The sequence below is a fragment of the Mercenaria mercenaria genome, chromosome 12 (genome assembly GCF_021730395.1).
Source record: "Mercenaria mercenaria strain notata chromosome 12, MADL_Memer_1, whole genome shotgun sequence".
Taxonomy (NCBI): domain Eukaryota; kingdom Metazoa; phylum Mollusca; class Bivalvia; order Venerida; family Veneridae; genus Mercenaria; species Mercenaria mercenaria.
In genome coordinates this window covers 31954801-31967009 of record NC_069372.1, presented here as the reverse complement: position 1 = coordinate 31967009, position 12209 = coordinate 31954801, and the positions used below count along the sequence as shown (strand labels likewise).

Genomic DNA, 12209 nt, shown 5'->3' with positions numbered 1-12209 from the left:
GTTTGTATCCACAACAAAGAAATAGGCAACTTTAAGAATGTGCAAAAAAAAAAAGCATCTCTCCCATATGCATGGACAAGTTTAAAATGACTCAAAAAGGGATTTATAGTCAGAAGAATTTTAAATCGATATAATCTAGTTATAAAGCCATGCTTCTTATTTTTAGCTCACCTGACACATAGTGACAAGGTGAGCTTTTGTGATCACCCTTCGTCCGTCGTCTGTACGTCCGTGCGTGCGTCAACAATTTCTTGTCTGCACGATAGTGGTTTCATTTATGATTTTATTTTAACCAAACTTGCACACAACTTGTATCACCATAAGATCTCGGATCCTTTCTTGAACCGGCCAGATCCCATTATGGGTTCCAGAGTTATGGCCCCTGAAAGGGCCAAAATTAGCTATTTTGACCTTGTCTGCTCAATAGCAACTTTATTTATGATTTGATTTTTACCGAACTTGCACACAACTTGTATCACCATAAGATCTTGGTTCCTTTCTTGAACCGGCCAGATTCCATTATGGGTTCCACAGTTATGGCCCCTGAAAGGGCCAGAATTAGCTATATTGACCTTGTCTGCACAATAGCAGCTTCATTTATGATTTTATTTTAACCAATCTTGTGCACAACTTGTATAACCATAAGATCTCTGTTCCTTTCTTGAACTGGCCAGATTCCATTTTTGGTTCCAGAGTGATGGCCCCTGAAAGGGCCAGAATCAGCTATTTTGACCTTGTCTGCACAATAGCAGCTTCATTTATGATTGAATTCAATCAAACTTGCACAAAACTTGTGTCACCATAAGATCTTGGTTCCTTTCTTGAACCGGCCAGATCCCTTAATGGGTTCCAGAGTTATGGCCCCTGAAAGGGTCAAAATTAGCTATTTTGACAGTGTCTGCACAATAGCAGCTTCATTTATGATTTGATTTTAACCAAACTTGCACACAACTTGCATCACCACAAGATATTGGTTCCTTTTTTGAACTGGCCAGATCCCATCATTGGTTCTGTAGTTATGGCCCCTGATAGGGGGTGGGGCCTGTTTTCCCTATATGGCTTTATAGAAAACTTTGAAAATCTTCTTCTCAAAAGCTACTGGTCTGTTTTCAAAATAATTTTACACAAATGTGCCTTGGATGACCTTCTACCAAATTCCTTGAGATAATTTTGATTCTTCGAAAAACATGGCGGCCTGCAGGAGACACTCATTATCCCTATATGGCCATATAGAAAACTTTAAAATTAAATCTTCTTGTATGAAACTTCTGGCCTTATTTGAGAATAATTTTATTTAAAGTTACTTTAAGAAAATTTCAACTATATTTTCTCATAATTCTTTTGATTGATCTTTATTATGATCTTTTGACCTTGAAAACTTGTCCTTAAGTGCAATGATAACAGGTGAGCGATATAGGGCCATTATGGCCCTCTTGTTTATGACACTATTTTTATTAAAAGTTTGTCTTTGTTTGAAAACAGAATGTAAAGTTTACGATTTGTGTTTCGTAGTTTTAGATGATTTATCCCTTTCCATACAAATTATTCACAAAGTAATCTTTCTTTAACATTTCTTAAAATAATGTTACTTTGAGAAGCTCTACATAGCCCAACTGTTTTGTCACCAGATTATCAGAAATTTAGGAAAGGGCGATGAAATTTTATACGTTGCTGAACATAATCAAATTTATTTACGAATTTAAATGTCCTAATGATGACGTCATAAAATAGTTTGCCCCGGCTTTCATGGTTGACTGATTCGAGTGTTCCATATCCAGAAATTATCTTCTGATATTGTTCTTTAAGAAATGCATTATCTTAAGTCTCTACTAAAATTTGCAAGGTTCGGCCATATTTTAGGATTTACAAGCTGGGCTATTTAATATGATGATTTCTTACATTTTTAGCTTGCCTGAGCACGAAGTGTTATGGTGAGCTATTGTGATCATGCTATGTCCGTCCTCAGTCGTGCATGCTCGTGTCTGTCTGTCTGTCCGTCCGTCCGTCCATTGACAACAAATTTCTTTAAATGACATCTCCAAAACCACTGAATGGATTTTGATATCGGGGTCAAAATTTGTTAATGGATTTTGATTTTGATTTTGTTCCTTGGGTGGTCTACAAACTTTTCTGCTTGGTTGCGCATAGCGGCAACCAGAGCTAAAATTAGAAAAATCTTCAAACAACATCTCCTAAACAGCTGGTCTGATTTTGAAATAATTTCACACAAATAGTCTGTATGTAACCTTCTTCCAAGATATTTAGCTAACTTGAGAACCACTTGACCCAGAATGTTGAAACTTTATAGGATGATTGGACATGCAGAATAGATGACTTCTATTTATTTTGGGATCATTCCATCAAAGGTCAAGGTCACCGGGGCCTGAACATGGAAAACTATTTCTGATCAATAACTTGAGAACCACCTGACCCAAAATGTTGAAACTTCATAGGATAACTACATGGACATGATTTTGAAATAATATCACACAAGTTGTCCTTCAAATTATTATGATTTATGAAAAAACAATACTGCCAGAGGGTATAGTCACTTTTCCCTACTTGTATATAGAGACTTAAAAGATTTTCTTGTATGAAACTGCTGGCCTGATTTTGAAATAATTTCACATAAATGGTCCTTGTGTGGCCTTTTACCATACTTAAACTATTGTCCAATATCTTCAACCACATTGACGTTATTAGATACTCCAGTGACAGCTCCAGCTTCCTCAGATGTGCCCTATCTTACTAGCCAGAGGCAAAATAGTAGAGTGTGCTGTCTCCTGTTACAGCAGCTCTTATTTAGTGTTCCATTTGCAAATACAGGTACTAGTGTAAAGTAATTTGCTAAGAGAGGTATATATTGTGACATTCTAGCACTCTATTTGTATGTGTAATTTGTTTTCATTTTCAGACCGCGAGTTCTGCCAATTCCAGGTGTTAATCTAGAGAATGTGTTCAGTTTACGAACACCTGATGATGCTAACAAAATTGCAGAGGCAGCTACCGGGAAAACGGTGGTCATTATTGGATCTTCTTTCATTGGTCAGTATTGTATTTCTTTTTAAGAGATAAACTGTGCTCTTAAGCTAAACTGAGTCACTACGTCAGTTAGTAAGAAAACCTTGTTAACACTGTAGAGGCCACATTTTCTACCTCATCTTCATAAACCCATTTTAGAATGATTGTCCCTATTAAATTTACCTCCAGGTTGAAACTGGGATATAGTCAAAAACTGGATCACTAGGTCAAATCAAAGAAAATCCTTGTTAACTCTGTATGCTAAATTTTCAACTTGAAGATTGTCTTAATAATGATAGTTCCAAGTTGAAAATCATGTTACCTAAGATATTAAACTAGGTCACTACATCAGATCATAGGGGCCTCCGTGGCCGAGTGGTTAAATTTGCTGACTTCAAACCACTTGCCCCTCACCAATGTGGGTTTGAGCCTCACTTAGGGCACTGAATTCTTCATGTGAGGAAGCCATCCAGCTGGCTTATGGAAGGTCAGTGGCTTTACCATGGTACTCGCTTGTGATTAAATAATGCATGGACAGGCACCTTGACCTTAGGTCTTCCTCCACCATCAGAGCTGTGTTGGTACAACGTTAAACCCAAAAACATTAGATTTCTACTTTATCATTATAAATCTGTTACTATAAAATATAGGTCAATATCAAAGTAAGGTTACCTATTTTTCTAGGTAAAATCATACAAAAATCCTTTTTGTCTCTCTAGAATCCACATTTTCTTCTTGATCTTCATAAAACTCTGTCAGAAAGTTTTTCTCTATGAAATCTAGATCAAGAACAAAATTGGACTGCAAGTTTTCTAGGTCAAACAATAGAAAAACCTTATTAACACTCAGAGGGCACATTTTCAAATTGACCATTGTAAATCTTTGTTTGAATATTTGTCTCTATGAAATGTAGGTCAAGTTCAAAACTGAATTAATTGAGTGCTTTAACTAGGTCATTAAGTCAGACCAGGCATTCTCTATATGATTTCTTTCAGCTATGGCAGAGTTATGGCCCTTGACTTAGTGAAAAACACACAAAATGTGCTTAAAAGTTTGTGTTGCATTTATCTTTTTTAAAAAATCACCTACAGTCATGAAACCATGTGCAGTGACAGGAGTGCCGGGGGAGGGTGGGGGGGAGTGGGGGTGAGGGGGGCGGGCTCCTGTGTTCTATCGACAAACATCTACTTTGTTCAAACAATGGTGTTTTTTGCCTAAACTATGTTGAAACTGCTGAAAGAAATGAGATGATTCTTAATGATGGGTATAACCTTTTCAGTGACTGAAGGAGTAAAGTGTTTCATCAGTACATAATGCCTGAATTTGCCATAAATTAACTTCCTCCTTAATTACTGATTTAACCCCTGTTTTACTATAAAACACAGATGAGGCTGTCTGTGAGACTGCTGTTGTTGTTTTAATGTTGTTGGTAACATTGTAGGTATGGAAGTTGCAGCATATCTTGCTGACAAGGCGAAATCTGTATCTGTTGTTGATATAATAAAAGTTCCATTCCAACTTGCTCTCGGAGAAAAAGTTGGACGAGTTTTACAGAAGGTACTATCTGCAGTTATGCCCCCTTGTTCTGGTATCTGGAACTGTTTTCCTTTGCTTATAGCTACATGTTCAATGTGCTTATTGTCTAGTCTTGTTGTTACACACAGTAAAATCATTGACCCTACTTTTTTGGCGCCTATTGCTCACTATAAATTGAAAGAAATTCAATTTAAGTTCTTCTCAAAATTGAATGCAATACAGGTTAAATGATTTTACTGTATCAGGAAATATAAGCTGTGTTTTCTTGAAAAAGTTGTCACAATCAAAACTATCTGAATACCTAGCATTGCAGACACATCCAATAGAAACTGTTTAAATACCTGCCACAGTAGACACATCAACTAGAAACTGTCCGAATACCTATCACTGTAGACACATCAACTAGAAACTGTCTGAATTAACCTAGCACTGTTGACACATCAGCTAGAACCTGTTTGAATACCTAGCACTGTAGACACATCAACTAGAAACTGTCTGAATACCTAGCACAGTAGACACATCAACTAGAAACTGTCTGAATACCTGCCACAGTAGACATATCAACTAGAAACTGTCTGAATTAACCTAGCACTGTAGACACATCAGCTAGAAACTGTTCGAATACCTAGCACTGTAGACACATCAGCTAGAAACTGTCTGAATACCTAGCACAGTAGACACATCAACTAGAAACTGTCTGAATACCTAGCATAGTAGACACATCAACTAGAAACAGTCTGAATTAACCTAACACTGTTGACACATCAGCTTGAAACTGTTTAAATACCTAGCACTGTAGACACATCAGCTAGAAACTGTTTGAATACCTAGCGTAGTAGACACATCAGCTAGAAACTATTTGAATACCTGGCATGGTATACACATCAACTAGAAACTGTCTGAATAAACCTAATACTTTTGACACATCAGCTAGAAACCATTTGAATACCTAGCACTGTAGACACATCAACTAGAAACTGTCTGAATACCTAGCACAGTAGACATATCAACTAGAAACTGTCTGAATTAACCTAGCACTGTAGACACATCAGCTAGAAACTATCTGAATACCTAGCACTGTTGACACATCAGCTAGAAACTGTCTGAATACTTAGCACAGTAGACACATCTACTAGAAACTGTCTGAATACCTAGCACTGTAGACACATCAGCTAGAAACTGTCTGAATTAACCTAACACTGTAGACACATCAGCTAGAAACTGTTTGGATACCTAGCACAGTAGACACATCAACTAGAAACTGTCTGAATTAACCTAGCACTGTAGACACATCAGCTAGAATCTATTTGAATACCTAGCACTGTAGACACATCAACTAGAAACTGTCTGAATTAACTTAGCACTGTTGACACATCAGCTAGAAACTGTTTAAATACCTAGCACAGTAGACACATCAACTAGAAATTGTCTGAATACCTAGCACAATAGAGTCATCAACTAGAAACTGTCTGAATTAAACTAGCACTGTAGTCAGCTAGAAACTGTTTGAATACTTAGCACAGTAGACACATCTACTAGAAACTGTCTGAATACCTAGCACTGTAGACACATCAGCTAGAAACTGTCTGAATACCTAGCACTTCTACTAGAAACTGTCTGAAAAGCTAGCACAGTAGACAGTAGACATATCAACTAGAAACTGTCTGAATACCTAGCACTGTAGACACATCAGCTAGAAACTGTCTGAAAACCTAGCACAGTAGACTCATCAACTAGAAACTGTCTGAATTAATCTAGCACTGTAGACACATCAGCTAGAAACAGTTTGAATACCTAACACAGTAGACACATCAACTAGAAACTGTCTAAATACCTTGCACAGTAGACACATCAACTAGAAACTGTTTGAATACCTAGCAGAGTAAACACGTCAAGTAGAAACTGTCTGAATACCTGCCACAGTAGAATTATCAGCTATAAACTATTTGAATACCTAACACAGTAGACAAATCAACTAGAAACTGTTTGAATACCTGCTACAGTAGACACATCAGCTAGAAACTGTCTGAATTAACCTAGCATTTGAATACTTAGCACTGTAGACACTTCAACTAGAAACTGTCTGAAAACACATTCAAGATTCTTATTTTCAGACCTCCTATATGATGCCATTATAAGTCACCAGAGGTACAATACATGACTGTCAATTGAGGTCAGGGTTTTGATCCCAAAGTGAGGGAAATGTTTTGCATGACAATACGATAGAAAATAATATATCTGACATCTCTGATTCATGTAGGGTAGTTGTCAGTTTCTTGTAGAGAACAGTCAGTGTATGTACAAAATTCAGGTTTCTGCCAGTTATGCTGTATGAACATTTTGATCTTCACAATATTTGTGGATTTTAAAAATAGGCAAATTCAAAACCCATGTTTTGATTATGTACCATACAAAAAAAAAGGTTTTTTTTGTATGTTTGTTGTTATATATCAGGAAATTTTGATATTATCATTTTGAGTATTGATATTGAGGATATAACACGAGTGTCTTTTCATATATAATTTATTAGGAGTTGAAAAATGAAATAAAATGTGAGGCTGTGCTGAGCATTTCATCTTTTTTATTCAACAAATGTGGAAATACACAAATGCTATATCTCATGTTAGCTTTCCCTGCTGTAACATCGAAATTTTATATATCTTGACCAATTATAGATCCGGTTAGTTCCACCAACAGGTTCTATACCTCAAACAGCATCATGTTAAAAGTGTGATACCAAATGTATGTAATGGCTGAATTTCACTCAAGCTATGTCAAATGTGATAAACAAATAAAAGTATCTTTGTATTTCTATAGGGCTAGAAGTTGCTTCGTATATGTCTGGCAAAGCCGTCTATATTCATGTTTTGTGTCGTGGTGAGTGTCCGTTAGAGAATGTGTTTGGAAAAAAAGTTGGGAAAGTGTTTAAAAAGGTAAACCTGTTGTGGACTTCAGAAATAAATTGTTGTTTAGTAGTTTTGGAAGTGTAATACATTAGCATGATTGCAAGTGTGTGGAGGCCAATGCTTGCATGCTTTAAACACAATCGTGTATTTCATACCAAAATGGAAATTCATATCTAAAATTTAAGAGTTTTGTTTCCTTTTTAGCTCACCTGTCACAAAGTGACAAGGTGAGCTTTTGTGATTGTGCGGTGTCCGTCGTCCGTCCATGCGTGCGTGCGTCCGTAAACTTTTGCTTGTGACCACTCTAGAGGTCACATTTTTTATGGGATCTTTATGAAAGTTGGTCAGAATGTTCATCTTGATGATATCTAGGTCAAGTTCGAAACTGGGTCATGTGCCGTCAAAAACTAGGTCAGTAGGTCTAAAAATAGAAAAACCTTGTGACCTCTCTAGAGGCCATATATTTCACAAGATCTTCATGAAAATTGGTCGGAATGTTCACCTTGATGATATCTAGGTCAAGTTCGAAACAGGGTCACATGCCTTTAAAAACTAGGTCAGTAGGTCTAAAAATAGAAAAACCTTGTGACCTCTCTAGAGGCCATCTATTTCACAAGATCTTCATGAATGTTGGTCAGAACGTTCACCTTAATGATATCTAGGTCAAGTTCGAAGCTGGGTCACATGCCATCAAAAACTAGGTCAGTAGGTCAAATAATAGAAAAACCTTGTGACGTCTCTAAAGGCCAAATTTTTCATGGGATCTGTATGAAAGTTGGTCTGAATGTTCATCTTGATGATATCTAGGTCAAGTTCGAAATTGGGTCACGTGCCATCAAAAACTAGGTCAGTAGGTCAAATAATAGAAAAACCTTGTGACCTCTATAAAGGCCATATTTTTCGTGGGATCTGTATGAAAATTGGTCTCAATGTTCATCTTGATGATATCTAGGTCAAGTTTGAAACTGGGTCACGTGCCATCAAAAACTAGGTCAGTAGGTCAAATAATAGAAAAACCTTGCGACCTCTCTAAAGGCCATATTTTTCATGGGATCTGTATGAAAATTGGTCTGAATGTTCATCTTGATGATATCTAGGTCAAGTTTGAGTCAGGGTCATGTGCCTTAAAAAACTAGGTCAGTAGGTCTAAAAATAGAAAAACCTTGTGACCTCTCTAGAGGCCATACTTATGAATGGATCTCCATAAAAATTTGTCAAAATGTTCAACTTGATGATATCTAGGTCAAGTTTGAAACTTGGTCACGTGCCTTAAAAAACTAGGTCAGTAGGTCAAATAATGAAAAAACCTTGTGACCTCTCTAGAGGCCATACTTTTCATGGGATCTGTATGAAAGTTGGTCTGAATGTTCATCTTGATGATATCTAGGTCAAGTTTGAAACTGGGTCAACTGTGGTCAAAAACTAGGTCAGTAGGTCTAAAATTATTAAAATCTTTTGACCTCTCTAGAGGCCATATTTTTCAATGGATCTTCATAAAAATTGATCTGAATGTTCACCTTGATGATATCTAGGTCAGTTTCGAAACTGGGTCACGTGCGGTCAAAAACTAGGCCAGCAGGTATAAAAATAGAAAAACCTTGTGACCTCTCTAGAGGCCATATTTTTCATGAGATCTTCATGAAAATTAGTGAGAATGTTCACCTTGATGATATCTAGGTAAAGTTCAAAACAGGGTCATGTACCTTCGAAAACTAGGTCAATAGGTCAAATAATAGAAAAACCTTTTGACCTCTCTTAGAGACCATATTTTTTAATGGATCTTGATGAAAATTGGTCAGACTTTTTAAATTGATAATATCTAGGCCAAGTTCAAAACTGGGTCACATGAGCTCAAAAACTAGGTCACTATGTCAAATAATAGAAAAAACGACATCATACTCAAAACTGGGTCATGTGGGAAGAGGTGAGCGATTCAGGACCATCATGGTCCTCTTGTTTTATGCTCCCCATTATACTCCCCACAGGGGGGGAGCAGGGGGGAGCATATAGTCGCCACCTTGTCCATCTGTCAAACTTCTTGTCCGGAGGATTATTCAAAAGGTATTAAAGATACCAACTTGTAGCTTTATACAATGATAGAACTCATTGAGAGGAAGATCATTGACAAGGAACCGTAACTCAAGGTGGTCCCATTTTTTGAATTATCTCCCTTCTTTTGAAAAACCGTGTTTGGGGTGTAACTCAAATACATTGTAAGATATTGACTTGATACTTATACATATTGATAGAGGTCAGTGAGAGGGAGTGCACTGACAAGGAACTATAACTCTAAGTGGTCCCATTTTTAATTATCTCCCTTTTTTGTTGAGTCTGCTTGCGGAAAGCAAAGGCATAGTCATCCGAATGACTGTTTGGTGTATGAGCGTTAGTGCGTGCGTGTGATCGTTCTTCTGGATTTTTTTGTCCGGACAATAACTTTGACATGCATTGAGCAATCTTGTTTATATTTGGCATGAATTTTTACCTCCATGAGACAGAGTGTCATGCACAAACCCCAGGTTCCAATCTCAATGGTCAAGGTCACACTTAGTGGTCAAATGTCATTTTAGAGCTTATCAAGGCCACAAGTTTGATAAGTACGGAGCAATCTTTTTAGCTCACCTGTCACAAAGTGACAAGGTGAGCTTTTGTGATCGCGCGGTGTCCGTCGTCCGTGTGTGCGTGCGTCCGTCCGTAAACGTTTGCTTGTGACCACTCTAGAGGTCACATTTTTCATTGGATCTTTATGAAAGTTGGTCAGAATGTTTGTCTTGATGATATCTAGGTCAAGTTCGAAACTGGGTCACGTGCCTTCAAAAACTAGGTCAGTAGGTCTAAAAATAGAAAAACCTTGTGACCTCTCTAGAGGCCATATATTTTACAAGATCTTCATGAAAATTGGTCAGAATGTTCACCTTGATGATATCTAGATCAAGTTTGAAACTGGGTCACGTGCCATCAAAAACTAGGTCAGTAGGTCTAAAAATAGAAAAACCTTGTGACCTCTTTAGAGGCCATATATTTCACAAGATCTTCATGAAAATTGGTCAGAACGTTCACCTTGATGATATCTAGGTCAGGTTCGAAACTGGGTCACGTGCCATCAAAAACTAGGTCAGTAGGTCAAATAATAGAAAAACCTTGTGACCTCTCTAAAGGCCATATTTTTCATGGGATCTATATGAAAGTTGGTCTGAATGTTCATCTTGATGATATCTAGGTCAAGTTCGAAACTTGGTCACGTGCGGTCAAAAACTAGGTCAGTAGGTCGAAAAATAGAAAAACCTTGTGACCTCTCTAGAGTCCATATATTTCACAAGATCTTCATGAAAATTGGTCAGAACGTTTACCTTGATGATATCTAGGACAAGTTCGAAACTGGGTCACGTGGCATCAAAAACTAGTTGGTCTGAATGTTCATCTTGATGATATCTAGGTCAAGTTCGAAACTGGGTCACATGCGGTCAAAAACTAGGTCAGTAGGTCTAAAAATATAAAAACCTTGTGACCTCTCTAGAGGCCATATATTTCATGAAATCTTCATGAAAATTAGTCAGAATGTTCACCTTAATGATATCTAGGTCAAGTTCGAAAGTGGGTCATGAGTCTTCAAAAACTATGTCAGTAGGTCAAATAATAGAAAAACCTTGTGACCTCTCTAGAGGCCATATTTTTCATGGGATCTGTATGAAAGTTGGTCTGAATGTTCATCTTGATGATATCTAGGTCAAGTTCGAAACAGGGTCATGTGCCATCAAAAACTAGGTCAGCAGGTCTAAAAATAGAAAAACCTTGTGACCTCTCTGGAGGCCATACTTGTGAATGGATTTCCATTAAAATTGGTCAGAATGTTCACCTTGATGATATCTAGGTCAAGTTTGAAACTGGGTCACGTGTCTTCAAAAACTAGGTCAGTAGGTCAAATAATAAAAGAACCTTGTGACCTCTCTAGAGGCCATACTTTTCATGGGATCTGTATGAAAGTTGGTCTGAATGTTCATCTTGATGATATCTAGGTCAAGTTTGAAACTGGGTCAACTGCGGTGAAAAACTAGGTCAGTAGATCTAAAATTATTAAAATCTTTTGACCTCTCTTAGAGGCCATATTTTTGAATGGATCTTCATGAAAATTGATCTGAATGTTCACCTTGATGATATCTAGGTCAGTTTCGAAACTGGGTCACATGCGGTCAAAAACTAGACTTTTGCTTGTGACCACTCTAGAGGTCACATTTTTCATGGGATCTTTATGAAAGTTGGTCAGAATGTTCATTTTGATGATATCTAGGTCAAGTTCGAAACTGGGTGACATGCCTTTAGAAACTAGGTCAGTAGGTCTAAAAATAGAAAAACCTTGTGACCTCTCTAGAGGCCATATATTTCACAAGATCTTCATGAAAATTGGTCAGAATGTTCACCTTGATGATATCTAGGTCAAGTTCGAAACTGGGTCACGTGCCATCAAAAACTAGGTCAGTAGGTCAAATAATAGAAAAACCTTGTGACCTCTCTAAAGGCCATATTTTTCATGGGATCTGTATGAAAATTGGTCTGAATGTTCATCTTGATGATACCTAGGTCAAGTTCGAAACTGGGTCACATGCGGTCAAAAACTAGGTCAGTAGGTCTAAAAATAGAAAAACCTTGTGACCTCTCTAGAGGCCATATATTTCAAGAGATCTTCATGAAAAGTGGTCAGAATGTTCACCTTGATGGTATCTAGGTCAAGTTCGAAAGTGGGTCACA

At 37.3% G+C, this 12209-nt stretch overlaps 1 protein-coding gene across 5 annotated transcripts in view; it reads left to right on the top strand.

Moving 5' to 3' along the window:
- LOC123535409 (apoptosis-inducing factor 3-like) overlaps positions 1-12209 on the top strand; it is a 244427-nt gene that overhangs the window by 187424 nt on the left and 44794 nt on the right. For 4 of the 5 annotated variants that reach the window (XM_053519560.1, XM_053519561.1, XM_053519562.1 and 1 more), the window contains 2 exons: positions 2915-3045; positions 7375-7490. In XM_053519560.1, the coding sequence (XP_053375535.1) occupies positions 2915-3045; positions 7375-7490 (247 nt within the window). Of the gene's footprint in view, positions 1-2914; positions 3046-4462; positions 4579-7374; positions 7491-12209 lie in introns of all 5 variants that reach the window. The other variant, XM_045318060.2, reaches the window with a different exon arrangement.